At 37.8% G+C, this 19,637-nt stretch overlaps 1 protein-coding gene across 3 annotated transcripts in view; it reads left to right on the forward strand.

The window, feature by feature from the left end:
* The first annotated feature begins 10,025 nt into the window (after positions 1-10,025).
* Positions 10,026-19,637, forward strand: part of LOC107784382 (uncharacterized) — a 61,531-nt gene continuing 51,919 nt past the window's right edge. For 2 of the 3 annotated variants that reach the window (XM_075243223.1, XM_075243225.1), the window contains exons 1-3: positions 10,026-10,164; positions 12,050-12,641; positions 13,171-13,331. In XM_075243223.1, the coding sequence (XP_075099324.1) occupies positions 12,401-12,641; positions 13,171-13,331 (402 nt within the window). In that variant the 5' untranslated portion in view covers positions 10,026-10,164; positions 12,050-12,400. Of the gene's footprint in view, positions 10,229-12,049; positions 12,642-13,170; positions 13,332-19,637 lie in introns of all 3 variants that reach the window. The other variant, XM_075243224.1, reaches the window with a different exon arrangement.

Below are 19,637 nucleotides of genomic sequence, written 5' to 3' on the forward strand. Positions count from 1 at the left end.
GAACATGCATGCAGGATCAAACATGTTGACAAAAAGAAGCAACACAAACATACAGTAGCAGTAGGGGTAAGCTAGGGTTCAGTAGTAAAAGAGACCTATTCGAAGTACAGTAGTCAAGTAGGTCAAGTAGTCACATAGAATCAAAAGTGAAGAAGAACGTAGTAACAGGTAAAAGAGTCAAAAACGAGTGAAGGTCTCACAGTAACAAGTGAGGAAAACCTTTTAAGGAATTAGGGTTTCAACAATTGTCAAGTTTAAAAGATGGTAAGAACTCAGAATCAGATAAGTCAAACAAGACAAAAAGATTCAAACGCAAAGAACTTAATCGAACCAAACATGCGTATAAAAATAAACCAAGAGTTTCAGAAGCCAAGGTAGAGCCAAAACACGTAGGGCTTTTAGCATGATGAACCAGGCAGCAACAAACATGGACAAACATAGTAAAAAATCATAAAAACACAGAAAAAATTGGAGAAAAGTTTAGGAAACCCTAATCGTTAAAAAATGGAGAGTCATTTTGAAAGAAAAATTGAAGAACCTTCGAGAAACTCTTAAGAAGTTCGTAATAAGCACATATCTAAGATAGATCTGAAAGAAAAATCGGACAGCTCTTAGAGCTAGGGTTTCAAAGAACCCAGAGAAAGTGAGAAAGGCTTTAAAAGATACCGATCTAGCCGGAAAAGTCAAGGATCGGACTTGAACAACCATGGATGGCCGAAAAAAGACCAGAGATCGAAGTCGAGCAAGGATTGGACCAGACCTCTTCGAGATTTGTCCATGGAATCACGAAAATATGTAACCAGTAGACATAAGAGACGAGTACACATCTCAAAACTCCATGGGAGTCCATGGATTAGGTAGGGATTGAAGTGGATTAGGGTCAAATGGGGTGGCGGCGGCTAGGGTTTATGTGAGGCTGCAGAGAGAATTGAGAGAAGAGGGATTCAAGGGTGGCATTTGGTGACAAGTTAATTAGGGTAAGGGGTCGTTTAGGTTTATTTTAGGAATGGTGATTGGTGGCCGTTGATTTGAATGATCAACGGCCTGGATTAAAAAGGGTAGGTGAGAAATTCGTGTTTGGGTTGGGTTTAATTGAATTAGGGCCAGGTTTAACTGAAATTGGGTCTAGGAAATTAGGCCTGATTTGGGGTTCAATTTATGGTAGAATTTAAACACAAATGGGTTGTTATTTAAATAGCCAATTTTTCCCTTTTTGAATTATAAAAAATAGTAAACACATTTTTAAGAATAAATTGAAAGCTCTAAGATGATTCACCACTGTAAATGACAATTTAAAAATATAGGGCTTAATTTTATGAATATAAAACAAAATTAAATATTAAAATGGCTAATATTGCAAATATAGACAATTAACTTTAAAAAATACTACATAAAATTGAAAAAATATGAAAAATTTACCTTAGCCATATTGTGGCATAAATATAAGGATCCAATAAATTAATCATCAAAAAATAATAATTTTGGACATAATTATTGGGATTTTATGGATGAAAAAGGGAAATAAATTGATTTAAAAACCTTTAAAAATTATGAAAAAATAATAAAACATTTGGACATACTTATATATGCATATATATGCTATTTTGAAGTTATTTTGCATACTGAAAACATACAAGGAAAAATTGGGTGTCAATACTACCAACGGGGTTATCTCTTATATGAAGGCTCATCGTATGGTCGAGAAGGGGTGTCTAGCTTATTTGGCTTATGTTCGTGATTATAGTGCGGAGGTTCCACCCATGGATTCTGTACCAGTTGTCCTAGAGTTTCCCGAGGTATTTCCTGCAGACTTGCCGAGGATGCCACTTGATTGGGATATTGATTTTTGTATTGACTTGGTTCTAGGCACTCAGCCCATTTCTATTCCGCCATATCGTATGGCCCCGCCAGAGTTGAAAGAATTGAAAGAGAAATTAAAAGATTTGCTTGATAAGGGCTTCATTAGACCTAGTGTTTCATCCTATGGTGCGCCCGTGTTATTTGTGAAGAAAAAAGATGGGTCGATGAGGATGTGTGGAGACTATCGGCAATTGAAAAAGGTCACTATCAAGAACAAGTATCCATTGCCGAGGATTGATGACTTATTTGATCAGCTTCAGGGTGCCAAGGTTTTCAAAGATCAATTTGAGGTCTAGCTACCATCAGTTGAGGATTAGGGCATCTGATGTCCCCAAGATAGCTTTTTAGACTCGATATGGGCGTTGCGAGTTTCTAGAGATGTCATTTGGTCTGACAAATGCTTTAGCAGCATTTATGGATTTGAAGAACCGGGTGTTCAAACCTTATCTGGATTCCTTTATGATTTTGTTCACTGATGATATCTTGATATACTCTCGCAACTGATAGGGGCATGATCAGTAACTTCGGATCGTACTTCAGACTCTAGAAGATAGCCAGTTATATGCTAAGTTTTCATAGTGTGAGTTTTGGTTGGACTCAGTCGCCTTCTTGGGGCACGTTGTATCAGTAGAGGGTATTCAAGTAGATCCTAAGAAGATTGACGTAGTTCAAAATTGGCCTAGGCCCAGTTCAGCCACAAAGATCCGTAGTTTCTTGGGATTGGTGGGTTATTAGCATCGATTTGTGGAGAGGTTATCATCTATAGAGGCCCCGTTGACCAGGTTGACCCAAAAGGGTACCCTGTTTAGATAGTCAAACGAGTGTGAGGCGAGTTTTCAGAAGCTCAAGACAGCTTTGATTACGGTGTCGGTGTTGCCCCTAGATTCAGGATATATTGCAATGTATCACATATTGGTCTGGGTGTAGTACTGATGCAGGGTGGAAAGTTTATTGCATATGCTCTGCAGCAGCTGAAGGTTCACGAGAAGAATTACCCCGCTTATGATCTTGAGCTAGCAACCATTGTTCATGCGATGAAGATTTAGAGGCACTATCTTTATGGCATGCCGTGTGAGGTATTCATGGATCATCGTAGTTTGCAGTATCTGTTCAAGCAGAAGGAACTTAATTTGAGGCAAAGGAGGTGTTTGGAGCTATTGAAAGACTATGATATCACCATCTTGTATCATCTCGGGAAGGCCAATGTGGTGGCCGATGCTTTGAGTAAGAAGTCAGCTAGTATGGGTAGCTTTGCATACATTCTAGTCGGTGAGAGATCGCTTGCATTAGATGTTCAGGCCTTGGCCAATCAGTTTGTGAGGTTGGATGTTTCTGAGCCCAGCCATGTTCTAGCTTGTACAGTCGCTCAGTCTTCTTTGTTAGAGCATATCGGAGATTGGCAGTATGATGACCTTCATTTTCTTGTCCTTAGGGACATATTGCGGCACAGTGGTGCTGAGCAAGTTACTGTTGGAGATGATGGAGTTTTGAGGATGCAAAGTCGTGTTTGTATGCCTAATGTGGATGGACTTTGTGAGTTGATTCTTGAGTAGGCCCACAGTACCTGATATTCTATTCATCCGGGCACCGCCAAGATGTATCAGGACTTGCGGCAGTATTATTAGTGGAGGTGAATGAAGAAATATATAGTTGCATATGTGTCTCGGTGTCTAAATTGTCAGCAGGTAAAATGTGAGCATCAGAGACTAGTGGTTTGCTTCAGAAGTTAGAGATTCCTGAGTGGAAGTGGGAACGTATCACTATGGATTTCATTGTTGGACTCACATAGACTCAGAAGAAGCTCGATGTAGTTTAAGTCATTGTGGACAGGCTGACCAAGTCAGCGCATTTCATTCCTATGGCAGTTACCTATTCTACAGAGCGGTTGACAGAGATTTATATCTGTGAGATCGTTCGTTTTCACGGTGTGCTCATGTCTATCATTTCTGATCGAGGTACGTAGTTCACCTTGCATTTCTGTAGGGTAGTACAGCGTGAGTTGGGCACGCGGATTTAGCTGAGCACAATATCTCATCCTCAAAAGGACGGGCAGTCCGAGTGCACTATTCAAATATTAGAAGATATGCTCCGCGCTTGTGTTATAGACTTCGGAGGTTCGTGGGATCAGTTTTTACTGCTAGCGGAGTTTGCCTACAACAATAATTGTGAGTCGAGTATTCAGATGGCTCCCTATAAGGGATTGTATGGTAGGCAGTATCGGTCGGATGATTAGATCCGGGGGAGGCTCGATTGTTGGGTACAGATCTAGTACAGGATGCCTTGGATAAGGTCAAGATTATTCAGGATTGACTTCGCACAACTCAGTCCAGGCAGAAGAGTTATGCCGACCGTATAGTTCGTGATGTTGCAGTCATGGTCAGAGAGAGAGTATTGCTCTGGGTATCACCCATGAAGGGTTTAATGAGGTTTGGAAAGAAGGGCAAGTTGAGCCCTAGGTATATCGGGCTTTTTGAGATTGTTGAGCGAGTGTGAGAGGTGGCCTATAGACTTGCATTGCCACTTGTATTATCAGTAGTTCATTCGGTGTTCCATGTGTGCATGCTCGGGAAGTATCAAGGCGATCCATCCCACGTGTTAGACTTTAGTACAGTCCAGCTGGACAAGGATTTGACCTACAAGGAGGAGCAAGTATCTATTCTAGACCGGCAGGTTCGCCAGTTGAGATCAAAGAGTTATCCTTCAGTTCAGGTGTAGTGGAGAGGTCAGGCTATTGAGGAATATACGTAGGAGTCTGAGCCCAATATGCAGAGTAGATATCCCCACCTTTTCACCAGCTCAGGTACTTTTCTATGTCCGTTCGAGGACGAACGGTTGTTTTAGAGGTGGAGAATATGATGACCCGATAGGCCATCTTATGATTTTGAACCAAAATCTGTGTTTTGAATCCTTTAGAACCTCATTCTAGCCTTCCTCGATTTGCGTTTGCAATTCGGGTATTGACCCGGAAGGCTTATATGCTAAAAACTGATAAAAATAAGATTTTTTGCCTTAAAAGTTAATTTTAGTTGGCTTCGGTCAACATTTGGAGTAAACGGATCCGGAACCATGTTTTAACGGTCCCGGTTGGTCCATATTAAAAAATGGGACCTGGGGGTATGCTCGGAATCAAATTTCGAGGTCCCTAGCTCGAGTTATGAATTTTTGTTGAAAATTAAAAGTATGAAAATATAATGGTTTTAAAGAATTTATTGATGTTTGACCTTGTTGATATTGGGTCCGTATTTTGGTTTCGGAGCCTGATACTAGTCCAATATAATATTTATAACTTATCTATGAAATTTTGGTGAGAAATAGAATTGGTTTGACGTGATTCGGATGTCCGGTTGAGAAATTAGAAGTTTCAAAGTGTTCTTGAAAATTTTATTTGGTTTGGTGCTAAATTTGTAGTTCTAGGTGTTATTTGGGCGATTTGATCATACGAGCAAGTTCATATGGTGCTTTAAGACTTGTGTACATGTTTGGTTTGGAGCCCCGAGGGCTCGGGTGAGTTTTTTATAGGCTTCGGAGTGGTTTTGGACTTAGGATCATAGCTGCTGCAAGCTTCATCTAATGCTGGACTACAAACTTTCCAAATGCAAGGTATGGCTCGCAAATGTGAGCCTCGCTTTTGCGAAGGACACTTCGCATTTGCGAGCGTGGGCAGGGGCTGGTATTCTCGCATTTGCGATGGTTTCATGTTCGCAATTACGAACAAATTTTTCGCATTTGCAAGGCAGCAGAGATGCGAGGAGTTTGCATTTGCGGTACTTTTCTCGCATTTGCGGGCTTCGTAAATGTCACATTTGCTACGTCTGTAGCTGTGTAAAATGGACTTAAACGGGATTTTTCTCCCATTCTTCAAATTTTCAAAACCTAAAATACAAGAGAAGATTTTCCCAAGAACTTTTCTTCCCCAAATCATAGGTAAGTGATTCTAAACTAGTTTCTTTCAATCTTTCACTACATTTTTCAGGATTTCAACATAGAATCTAAGGTTTTCATCGTGGAATTGGAGATTTTTGGGTAGAAACTAGGGATTTCAAAATTTGGGAATTTAGACCACAAATTGAGGTTGGATTCCAAAACCCATAATATATCCAGGCTCGGGGGTAATGGGTAATCGGGTTTTGATACAAATTTCGGGTTTGGACCAAGCAAGCTTGGATGTTGACTTTTTCAAAAAGGGCCTAAATTTAACCATTTGCTATCATGGGTAGTTCCCAAGGCTTAAATTGAATCGTTTGGTTGGTAATTTGCTAGATTCTATTGGTCCAGAGGCTTGTGTGAAGGGAAAAATGGTGGTTAAGCTTTGAGTTGGACGTTGGAGCAAGGTAAGTGTTGTGGTTAACCTTGACTTGAGGGATTAGGTCTTAATTGCCTATTTGCTACGTGTTTTTTGTTGAGTACAACGTATAGGTGAGGCGACGGGTACCTATGCATTGTTGTCGAATTATAGCATGCGAGTGGGTCCTATTCTTGTGGTTGTTTTTTTCCTTGATCATATTATCCATGTTTAAACTAGCTACTTATTATGTTGAGCACTCTTTATCATGTTTACAAACCTTGGTATTGAATGAATATTGACTCAAAGTTGAGGTTGATATTGTGGAATCAAATGTTGGAATAAGACTTGTTATTGTCATTTCTATCTCCCTGTCATTATTGTTCCTTGTTTTGGTGAGGGAGAGTGTTAAAGCACGAAGGGTGATGTCGTGCCATGTTTTTGTAAGTAATAATGCACGAAGGGTTGATGCCGTGCCAGATTATGAGTGTTAATGCACGAAAGGTGATGCCGCGCCATGTTATGACAGAGGTAATTCACGAAGGGTGATGTCGTGCCGTTTCTATTATTTCATATGGTGAGGTTGAGAGTAAAAGCATGAAGGGTGATGCCGTGTAGTTTCCTTTATCACTTTTATTTGTTCTATCTGTTTAAGGCATATTGTTTGGTCAAGTATTTATCACTACTTTGATTCCTTATATTGTGATCCCCTCAGCATGTCCCCCTCCCAATATTTCTTGTCTTGTTTCTTTTATTACTGTTATTTATATATGTATGGTTAAACTACACAGGTTGTTTGTGGGTGTCTTGTCTTAGCCTCGTCACTACTTCGCTGAGGTTAGGCTCGACACTTACTAGTACATGGGATCGATTGTACTGATATTGCACTCTACACTTCCTATGCAGATTTTGGTATCGGTCCGAGCTAATCTTGAGACCAGCTGGTGACTTCATTCCATAGGAGACCTAAGGTAGATCTACCGGCGTCCGCATACCTTGGAGTCCCTTCTAGCTATTTCAGTTTAATGTTTCTTTTAATTCGAAAGTAGTTGTACTTTCTTTCAGCAAGTTACTTGTAGTAAATCTTAAAAGTTCATGAATTGTGACACTAGATACTGGGTAGTTGTGTATAATATTAAGGTTGTTATGGATTTTCGCATTTTTGTAACTTCTTTTGGCTTAATTGTTGATAAATCACTGAAAGGTCTAAGAATTTGGTTTGATAATCTCTAATATTGGCTTGCCTAGAAAGTGTAATGTTAGGCGTCATCATGGTCCCGACGGTGGGAATTTCGGGTCGTGACAAGTGAAGTGTAGCGTGAGTACATAAACAACATGTATGCAGTAAGTATCCAGTCTAACCTCGAAGAAGTAGTGACGATGGTCGACTTTGACACTTACTATGGGCTAACAGTAAGATGTCAAAGTAATAACTAAGCACGAATTACATAAATATAGCACGAAACTCAATAACAGGAATAATAAACACCTTTTCCTCTAAGAATATATCTCAAGTTTATTTTCCATCATTTAACAATTTGTGTCTCAAGTCAATGAACAATATCAATTATAAATGGGTTCCAAAGATTTATCATGCACAAATTATGCCGAGATCATACGACCCGATCCAACATAATAATATTTAAACTGTGCATTGCCGTGGGGAGAATGACACGAATCACAGATGCATCTATCTGCTACCGAGGCGTTCGCCTTGCTCCACAAATAGAAAATACTTTAAAGAAACACAAATTCTCAATAACAATCAAGTGTCTCATTCACAACTTCAAGTAAGTGAAATTTAACCTTATACAATTCTTTTATCAATTTTTAATATGACTTAGGCAATTAAGTTAACAAGTAGGGTGCAAACATTTCAAATATAGCATGATATGGGTCTTAGACTACCCGAACAATAACATAATTAGTAGCTACGTACATACTCTCGTCACCTCGTACGTACTTAGCTCCCACAAATATGAACACATATTAATTAATTCACCTATGGGGTTAATTTCCTCTTACCCATTTAACCCATAAATTCCAAAAATTTACATGTTAAAATCTACCCATAATCTATGTATTAAACTCATATTAGGTAGAAATTACTTACCCTCAATAGCCAGGTTGAAATCCCCCTTTTTGAAGCTCCAAAATCGCCCAAGTAAGAGAAAAATGAGAGAAAAGGTCTAAGTCCCGTATTTAAAACAAGGTTCTGCCCAGCTGAACGACCTTCTTCGTGAACGCGGAAGAAGCCTCGCATTCGCGAAGGCCTAAGCTGACTGGGCATCGCGAACGTGACATCTCTTACGCGAATGCAAAGAGCAAAGTCAACTGGCCCTCCCCGACCCCATTTCCCCTATGCGGATACGAGTGGGGCTTCGCGAATGTGAAGGGCTAGGCTCATAAGGCTTCGCGAATGTGAAGAGCAATTGCCCACTGCCCCCAAGTCCTTCGTCGCAAACGCAATGTCCCTCCCGCGTTCGCGAAGAAGGAAACCAAAATTGAAAAATCTGGTTTCCCAAACTTAGCTTTAGGCGATCTGAAACACACCCAAGCCCCTCGGGACCCATCCAACTATACCAACAAGTCTATAAACATAATACAAACCTTCTCAAACTCTCTAAATGCGTAAAACAACAACAAACCCAAGAATCATACCCCAAAACTAAATTGAATCAAAATGTGAACTTCAAGTTTTCAAATCGCTCCGAACGCGCTGAATCATACTTAGACAACTCGGAATGACACCAAATTTTGCGTGCAAGTCTTAAATCACCTTACGGAACTATTACCGATCTTGGAATCTCATTTGGACCTCGATATCACCAAAACCTACTCCAAACCAAATTTAAAGAACTTCAAAAACCTTAAAGAACCAACTTTCACTATTGGGTGCCAAACCGCTCCCGAGTCATCCAAAACTCGATCCGAACATATACCCAAGTCCAAAATCATCGTACGAACCTATTAGAACCGTCAAATCTCGATTATGAGGTCTTTTACTCAAAATGTTGGCCGAAGTCAAACTTAGCCTTTTAAGGCCAACTTAAGGAACCAAGTGTTTCGATTTCAACCCGAACTCTTCTAAATCCCGAATTAACCATCCCTGCAAGTCATAAAAAAGTAAAAACACATATGGGGAGTCTTATTTAGGGGAATGAGGTTCTAAAAAGCAAAAAAAACTAGTTGGGTAGTTACAATACTGTATTGTATTGTTTGATTAATACAATATTTGGATATATTATATCATTTGACGTCGTTTCATGATATCACGTACTATCAATATAAATAATAAACTTGCAATATTATAAACAAAGATTATGATACGGAGTAAAATTATTATATAAAAATATAGGATAAATAATACAATAAAATTATTAAATTATAATGAAGGTGAGATTGGGGGAAAAAGATAAGGTAACGACGTGACCACACCAAATCGGTTGTTACATAAAGTGGCACATTTCGTCGTTACGTAACAACGGATTTAACAATACGATACAATAAAATTTAAGTAACAATCAAAACAAATATTATATTCAATGTAACAATATGATACCAAAGAGAGGTATCAACCATGCAACCAAGGTGTAACTAACTTTGTCCTAAATTGAAATTGCCAAGTGACCTATTATAAATAAAGATTTTTATTATTATATATTATATATATATAATACTCCCTCCGTTTCAATTTATATGAAGTAGGCACGGAGTTTAAGGAAAAATGAAAACTTTTGAAATTTGTGGTGCTAAACAAGTCAAAAAGGGACCTAGATTATTTGTGTGGTTATAAAAGCTTATCATTAATGATAGAATTGTAAATTTAAGTTAAATTGTTTCCAAATTTAAAAATGTGTCGGTTCTTTTTGGAACGGACCAAAAAGAAACAGATTATTAAATATATATAGAAGATGGGCAAGGCGATTAAACTCTCTACACTCGCTCTCCATAGTCTTCTCCTTATATTTCTTTCTCCGGCGAACTCCTTACGATCCCTTCCTCCGGCGAATCGGCTTTGTGTATGTTCTCTTTCTTGTCGATCGAATGTGAAGTATTTCAATGCTTTGTGTCTTCTCCGATTGGGTAATCTGATAATGACAGCTATCTGTGATTGTCGCAACTTATTAATTAGCCTGAATGAATCCTGAACGCGAGTTCTGATACTTTTTGTTTTGTAATTCTTTATTCGCTTGTTTACATCGTTAATATGTGAATCCAAAGATGTTTGTACTAATCTGCTACTTTGCATTGCTAATCTTGTGGATATTTCTCCAAAGAATAGGGGAAAGAGAAGAACAAGGATAAGGCAGTAAATAACCTGCCATTGATTAATTACTAATCAGTTTTGTGGATATATCTCACTAGAAAGAATAGGACAAAGATACAGATGAGGCTATAGGATGTGAAATATTAATCATTGTAAACCATGTATATTTGCAGGTCTTCTAATCTTCCATTGGGTAACTTTCTCGCTAGAAAATAGGAAAAATAAATGGATACAGAATTTGAGATATTAAGCATTGTAGTGAATGACAAGAGTGGGCTGCTCTAGTGGCGAGCACCCTCCACTTCCAACCAAGAGGTTGTGAGTTCGAGTCACCCAAGAGCAAGGTGGGGAGTTCTTGGAGGGAGGGATGCCGAGGGTCTATCGGAAACAGCCTCTCTACCCCGGGTAGGGGTAAGGTCTATGTATACACTACCTCCCTAGACCCCACTGGTGGGATTATACTGGGTTGTTGTTGTTGTTGTTGTTGTTGTTGTAAGCATTGTAGTGAGTGCTTTCTGAGTTTTACTAGCTAATATGAAATTCTATTCTGTAAATTCACTATTGTGATGACCTACTAAATTTACTAAAGTTGTGATCTGCTATATGAATATTTGGATACCCAAACTAATCAGGATTTGCTACTTATGTTAATATAATCAGGATTCTGGATATTACTCTCTGGAAAATAGGTTGTAAAGAAAAGGATAAGGTATAATAGTATGAAATGTAAACCATTGTAGTGTTTAGTGCCGCCTTTTGTTTTCTTTTGTTAGTTTATTGTAAAAGGACCCCCTCTTAAAATTTGAAACTTTGGTTACATATCCCCATACAGAGTAGTTGAAGTAAGAGAAGTGGAAAGTGGGAACCAGTGTCAAAGTTCAAGGGTGCCACACTGTGAAATTAATAAGGATGCACAGGAAAGCACATCAGTGTGTTGGAGGGCATTTTACTTCAGTATGAGTTCAGTCTGTAGTACAAGATATAGTTTTCATGCTAGTAGCCTCTTGGAATAATAGTCCAATGCAGGAGAGTTAGCTAGTTCTCGACATGTCAGTAAGCTGGACATATAGAAATGTTGAATAACTCATTACTAGGTCTGAGCTATACATAAAAAAGGAAAGGAGAAGAAAAAACTCGTTGCTATTTCTGAAACAAACAATAGCTGAATAACCTTGGCCTTTCAGTTTAATTTTTTGATGATATGACACAAATATGCTGCTTATAAATTATATATGGAGAAATTCGAATCAACAACCACTGAAACATACTTTAAAGCTTTTGTCATACGGGAAGAGAATCAGTCCCTTATTCATTCAGAGTTGTGTTCTACATAAAAAAGATTGTGAATCTTAATTGTGAAACCCCAAACTAAAAAGAGGTGGCTAGTAATTAAAATTTGATAAGAAATCTATTCCCCTTACCGCTGGAGATTTCAACAAATGCATGCTCTTGTGTCATGATAAAAATATAGAACTGTATTTTATCTATACGTGTTCGGGGAGTTATGTTTTCGCCTCATGCTTTTGGGCTCAAAATAGACTTTTAAAAGCTAAATCAACGTTCTTCTCTCCAACTCAAAGTTCTTTTTTTTTTCAATAGCTAATAGTTCTTTCTTTCTTTCTCATTTTTTAATTCAGGAACAACATTATTGGTGATCTACAGAAGCAAAGCTGACCTTATTTGGGTTTGCTGAGCAGTTCAATGGGCACTATTTTGAATCATCCTTATATCTAGGGATATTTGTAACGTAAAACAATCAAGATTCAAAGTTCCTGTAATTTGTAACTTTGCTACATTTATTTGATCTGTGCAATTTTGAAGAAGTATGATGGCCTGAAACGGATTGATGCCTCCCATGTCTCTTCTTTCCCTCTTGAATTTAGAAATTTGTACATGTTCATTGATTACTAATTTAGAAAGAATTTGGCATCTTTAACTTGTGTTTTTTGATTGACTGAGCTCTGAGAAATTCTCTTACTACTTCATCAATGGAGAGCTTAGCGCAACTTGAAGCATTGTGTGAGAGGCTTTACAATTCACAAGATTCTGCTGAGCGAGCTCATGCAGAGAATACCCTGAAATGCTTCTCAGTCAATAGCAGCTATATTTCACAATGTCAATACATTCTGGACAATGCATCGACTCCTTATGCATTGATGCTGGCTAGTTCAAGCTTGTTGAAGCAAGTGACAGAACAGCGCCTATCTTTGCAGATCCGGCTTGATATTCGTAATGTTTCAGTTTGACTGCAGAGTTTTATGCCTGTGTTCCTAGAATTGTTTCTTCTTAGTTTATCCCCCCTCCCCCTCTACTTTTTTTTTTCTTTCCCTTTTGTATATATTATTTGCAACTTACCTTTATGCTGCTTTGGTATGTTATCTTCATTTCTCATAAAGTTAGAATATATGAAGGTAAAGTAGAGGTATTTTGGATCATATTTGCTATTCTATTTAGGAAGAAAGTGAAAGGTACATGCGGTTACTTTTTCCGTACTTTTATGGTCGAGAGTCCGTACTGCTTGTAGAAATGTAAAGGTTCTGCCTGCCATAAACTAGAAATGTTGGAGTAGGGGATTCTTACTCAATCCATTGTAGTGGAAGATCTTGGGAGTCTTCTACTTCAGATTTTGGCATATAACATGGTCGTGCTTATTTTATACTTCTGCTGTTCCTGTGCTTGTAAAATACTGATTACATACCTCTCGCACATGCCTTACTGTTACGTCAAATCTGCTAGCTAATCTGCTCCTTTTATGAAGGTAACTATCTCATAAATTACCTGGCAACAAGAGGAACAGACTTGGAGCCTTTTGTAACTGCATCTTTAATTCAACTGTTTTGCCGAGTTACGAAGTATGGTTGGTTTGAGGATGACAGTTTTAGAGAGGTGGTCCAAGAATCCACAAGCTTTCTGAATCAGGTAATGATGTTTAAGATATTCTTTTAACCTCTAGAGTACATGATAGGGATGGGGGAGCTGCACAAGATGATGGGTTGAGGAACCTTTAAAGCTTTTTTTGCTTGTATCTGGTTTGTGAAAATTCAGAACTTCTTGGTTCTATAATTGGAATGTAGTATGTTATCTTCCTGTAGTCTTCTTTCTGTGCTCTTCCTGTTTTACTTCTCTTTGAAATGTGCAATTAACTACGTCTATACTGCTAAACTTTTTGGCCATGCCTTCTTTTTGCTGGAAATTTCTGAGATTTCATTTTCCATAGTTAGCATCTTGTTTTTTGAGACCAGCGCTCATGGTTGGCCTGAGTCTTCTTTTCTTTGTTTTTGTTTGTTTTTTAGCTATATTCACTAGATTTTACCTGCAGAAAATACCACCTTTTTGTGATAATTGACTAGTCTGGCTCTACAACTGGGTTGAAAAATTGTAAGTTGCTTGGGCTTTGTGTCTGATACATTGTAAGATCTTGGTTTGAACTTATATTGCTTGGATCCTCCAAAACACCGCACTTGTGTCAGATCCTCCAAAACAACACAATTTTGAGGATTCGACACGGGAGCAATGACATTTTTGGAGGATCCAAGAAGTATAGGCTGGAACATGACAACAAAACAATCTAACAGATATATATTGAAAAAGTCAAGCAGGAAGGTTGTTCACATAAAGGACATGCTAGAAAAACTAAGCTTCAACCTTGCATGCCAAAGAAACTCAGTTTCAATCAGCAAAAATGGCTGAGGCCTTAATAATTACTCCCCCGGTCCCAATTTATGTGTCACTCTTTCCTTCTTAGTCAGTCCCCAAAAGAATATCACTTTTTCGTATTTAGAAACAATTTATCTTCCTGCTTTACCCTTAATGCTACACAAACATCTATAGTTTGTTTTAGACCACAAGTTTCGAAAGTCTTCCTTTCTTTCTTAAATTCTGTGCCGAGTCAAACACCATCATATAAAATGGGACAGAAGAAGTATTTGTAGAGAGTAAAATAGGAAGAAAAGAGTTTATCTTACCATTCTAAAAAAAGGAAGAAAAGGGTGAGAAATGATGGAATAACTTTGATTATTCCCTCAAGCGTAGTAGTTAAATATGTTACAACTTTGGTGAACTATTTTTATGCATTATTAAGTAGCTACACAGATTGACGGAAATTTATAGAGAGGAAGAAAGTTCTTAGAGAAAGTGTATCATAGGGTGCCAAGAAAAAGCTCTTTGATGGGAGTTGGAGTAGAAAAGAATTCATATTAAAAGTATATAAATGCCATAAAAGATATGTATGAAGGAGCCATCATTAGTGTGAGAATAGAGGTAAAATATGCAAAAACAGTTTCCCATAACCGTTAGTTTACACAAGGGATTGGTGTTGAGTCGTACTCGTTTATTCTGGCTATGGATGAGTTAAAACATATAGGATGAGGTTCCATACTGCATACTATTTCAGTCAATGCTGTGCTAATTGACGATATTGGCGAGGGTGTCAACCTGAAACCTGAACTTCTTGAGAGTAATGGTTTTAGGATAATAAAAATAAGACTGAATATATGCAACTAAGTTGAGCTACTATACAGTGAAATTAAGATGAGACTGGACGAGATTGTTGTGCCTAAATACAAACATTCGGATATTTAGGCTTGATATCCAAGGATAATGGTATGATGTATGATGATATAACACATAGAATAGAAATAAAATAGTTGAAATGGAGAATACTACCATAGTGTTATGCTTAAGACGGCACCCACCTAAGTGAAACATAAAGTTTTATAAAATGGTGCAAGACCGATAATATATAACGGGAGTGAATGTTGGGCCTCTAATATCTAGTATATCCTTAAGTTGAGTGTTATAGAAATGCGAATGTTAAGAAGAATGTGCGATTTCCAAAATTAGACTAGAATAAAAATGATCACATTCGACAAGGTGCAAGTAGCAGATATAAAAAGAAAAGAAAGAAGTTCGCTTGGGATTGTTCGTCATGTCCTATGTTGACATCCAAATGCTATGGTTCATATATATTTCACCATGGCGATTGAATGTGTTGGGCGAAGTAGACCTAAAATTACTTGTAAGGAAGTTGTTTTAAGTCCTACATTCTCTTGAAATCTGTACAAACTTAGCCATAAATAAGACACAGTGCTAGAAGAAGATCCATATAGGCAATACCAATTTAAGTTTTAGTTATGTTGGTATGTTTGCTTTAGATCCAACGTTTAGTCTTAGTAGAGATTTATATGTCTCTAAAGAATATAGATAACTTCTAGTACCAATAACCTAAGATTTTCTTAATATAGGATTGAGATGGTTTTAAAGGAAGTGACATGTAACATAAGGATTCATATAGCTGGACCCCACATGCTTCAAAAGTGAGGCATTATAGTAGCAGTTGTTGTTATGATTACATCGATCAGATCCAATCAAATAAATTCAATAGACCATAATTATCTTCCCCTCAAATCAACTAACCTTGTATTAATCGAATTTATAGTAATCCAATGAAATAAAATAAATAAAGCATAATTATCTCCCCCTCAAATCACCTAACCTTGTATTAATCGAATTTATAGTAATCCAATGAAATAAAATAAATAAAGCATAATTATCTCCCCCTCAAATCACCTAACCATGTCCTAATCGAATCTACCATATTCTCAATACTCTGTTTCAAGGTGGAGGGAACATGTTATACGCTTGATAGTTGTTACAACTGTTTTCTTTTCCAGGACTTTATTGGGGATTGATTAAAAAGTCACTTTGGTAATTTGAGCCGATGATGCTAGTGATTATGCATCTGGATTCAAATTTTTTCTAACATATTTGATTTGAGGCACTGCGAAGGATAACTTAATTGAAATATATTAGGTCCATATGTTTAACTTAAGTGCATTTTAAATTATGGAGAAGTTTATTTTCAAGCAGGGGAAAGGCAGAGACTCATCTTGCGGTAGGAAGGTGCTCGTCATTGAGATAGGTTAACTGAACGAGAAGGAAAAAAAGAATTTTCTCTTCTATGACAAATGACAAGAATCACAATGCGATGTTTTGATTCTGCACTAGATAGAGTAATTTTGAACTCTTTTAAGATATTAGATTCCCTGGATCACTATATAATATCTCGAGGTAGTCGTCTGTTTGAGAGACACTAGCTTAATCTAGATCAGAGTATCCAATGATATGTGAATGACCCTTATTTTTATTTAACAATCATTGTTCTTAATAAAAAAAAATCATTGTCTTAGAGCTCCGGTTGATATACCTGAGAACGTGTATTGCACGTCCCAATAATTATTCGAGCTTGGGGAAACTGACAGAACCTATTGCAATTGAAATACCTAGTTATATGATTGTGAGATTATCTAATATCTATCACGGTGTACTAATGGTTCCCTCATTAAGGAATGAGTTTGATAGTTGGATACACACGGGTATTCACATGCTTGTAACCTAACATGCCTGTTTACTCCAGAGTAGTCAAAAGCAAAGCGCACAAGAGTGCCAGAGTATTGGAGTTTTAAGCACAAAGAGCAATTAAAGCGTGGGCTTTAGCGAAGAAAAACTCCAATAAAGAAAAAAGTAGAAATGTAATGCAAGAAAATATAATTGTAAACACAAACTATAATTATTAGGAAAAAAGAATAGATAACCATAATTAAGCTATATGCATGACGCTGTGACTTAAAGATAGAGCCTACAGGTGAAGGTGGACATCTCTTAACATCTTGACGCCTACATCAAAGTGCCAATTAAGCGAGGCGAAGAGCACAATCTGAGCTTCACCGAGCTTCAGGACTTAAGCACATTTTAAACAAGCCTTTAATAGTTTTCTCTAATATTTCCAAGGTGCTCAGATGACAATACTTCTCTTTAAGTTGTACTCAACGATCAGACTGACACCTCAAAATCAAATGACCCATTTACCACTTTGACACTTATAGTCCGTAAAAAATAAGCCTCGTGAACACCCAAGTCCAACAGGCCATATGCGTGAGTTACACTCGCCAATGACTTGTCAAATTAACCAATTAAAAGATGACACCTTTAAATTTTAATAAAAAATTGAGAAATGTAATTAACAAAATAAAAAAAACCATTTAAACCAAAAACTAAACTTTTTTACTATTAACCAAACTTGAGACCACCGCCCCCTCCCATTCATCTTCTTCCTTCTACCCCACCCTTCCACACCCCCCTCCCCATGTTTTGTTTATTCCTTTTCTGACTTCCCCCTTTCTTTCGTCGCTATTTTTTTTTCTACTACAAATAACCAAATAAAGACCCCCTAGTTCTTTTTTCCCCATCCCTTCTTCCTAAAAACAGGACCTCTTCTCACCCCTCGTCCCAAAAACCATCTCTTTTCAAAATTTAACTCTAAAACCCACCAAGGACCTCGTCGGAAATGGTCCTTTCCGGCAACCTTCTTTCTCTCTCTTCATCTCCTTATGCTACATTTGAGAGCTCATCCACGTCAATATTGACAAAGTCGACACTTAGTAGCTATAACATTAATGACCACCTCGGCTGCTCCGACGACGTCTATTTCTCTATCATTTCGTCTTCAGTCCTCTCTCTTATTTTATTGATTCAGAACTTGGGTTTTAAAGTATTATTCTTTCTGGAGTATTCTAATTTTTTGGGTAAATTTTCTTGAATTGGTGTCCAATTGATTACTTGATTCAAGCAACTGGGTTTCAGTTGTTTCTAAAATGGATGGATGGAGTAATTCTGTTGAGATTTCATGAGTTATGAGTTTAACAATTTTTTGGTTGATGATTCGCTTTAATCTGCTGGAAAAATTTGTTTTGCTAAGTGCTAATGTGCATCTTACAAAGGTTTGACAACCACTGTGGTGGCGAAGGCGGGGATAATGGCGTTGATGGTAGCATAAATGGTTCTCTTGGAAGATGTTGGAATTTTGGGGCCTACTTCAAATTAATTCTAAAAAAATAAAAGTCTAATTTACTTGATGGGTAGGCAACGTGCGTTTCAGACCGTGTGTCATTCGCGAGGTAGGTGGATTAGGCCGGGTATTTATTTGATATTCTTGATAGCCACTTGAAGTATCAAAATGGTAAAAGGGCCGGTCGAGGCGCCTGCCTGATCGTTGAGGACAACTTAAAGGGTCATTTATGTATTTCACTTTTTCAAATCTTTGGGCTGGAAATCGTTGTATAAATGCTATTTGAGTTAAGAAATGACTTTATGGCCATTGTCTGTTATAGTAACATCAACTTAGACAACCAGATAATTATTTATCGTTACCATCTTAATGAAAAAAATATTATCAGCTTAGCTTCAAGTCTTCACAAACTGTTGGACCACTAAACTAGACCTGCCAAACCTTGTTCTCCAGAATTGTTCATCATGCAAAAGGCATTCTTAATATCCAGCCCCCCCTCATCTTTCCCCACGTCTTCAGAGTATCAATCCAGAAGGAATTGATGGTTCAACAGATTCGGAAGGAGCATGAAGGGGGGGAAGGAGTAGTATGGGACCTCTCATTTAGAAGGAACATGCAAGATTGGGAGATTGCGGAGCTCCAAGATTTGTTAACAATGCTATATGGGCAAGATAGGCCCCAGCCATCTTTTTGCTCTTGGAGATAGGGGTTGCGTGGCGATGGTTTGTTCACCATAAAGTCCTTTTACCAGAGTATGTTAGTGAGAGAGGAGGTCACTTTTCCATACTCCTCGATTTGGATTCCTAAGGCGCCCACGAAGGTGTGCTTTTTTGCATGGCTAGCGGCGAGAGGAGTGATCTTGATTGCTGAAAATCTGCGAAAGAGAGGAATTACACTTGTTAGTTGGTGCTACATGTGTAAAAGCTCTGGGGAAGAAGTTGATCATATTTTGTTGCATTGCCTTGTGTCCTCGGGTTTGTGCAGGGCAATCCTGAATCTTTTTGGTGTTCAATGGGTGATGCCAAGCATTGTAAAGGAAATGTTATATAGCTGAGTCGATTTTCGTAGAAGAAGAAAGCAAAAGGCGTTGGAGTTCGCCCCGTTAGCTCACATGTGGATAGTTTGGGGGAGAGAAATAGGAGAGCTTTTGAGGGGATTGAGTCTCCTTTTTCATATCTTAAGAATAGTCTTTTATCTTTGATCGCTTTTTGGTGCACTCATATAGCCCCTACTTGTATAGAAGATTGGACGTCATTTATAGAGAATCATGTTCTGATGTAAATTCTCTACTTTTTGGTATGCTTGTATACAGGAGTTTTCTCCCTTTTGATTAATATAATTTACTTTATCAAAAAAAAATATCCAGCCCCCTACGAGGA

This window comes from Nicotiana tabacum, chromosome 22 (assembly GCF_000715075.1).
Source record: "Nicotiana tabacum cultivar K326 chromosome 22, ASM71507v2, whole genome shotgun sequence".
NCBI classification, from domain to species: Eukaryota; Viridiplantae; Streptophyta; class Magnoliopsida; order Solanales; family Solanaceae; genus Nicotiana; species Nicotiana tabacum.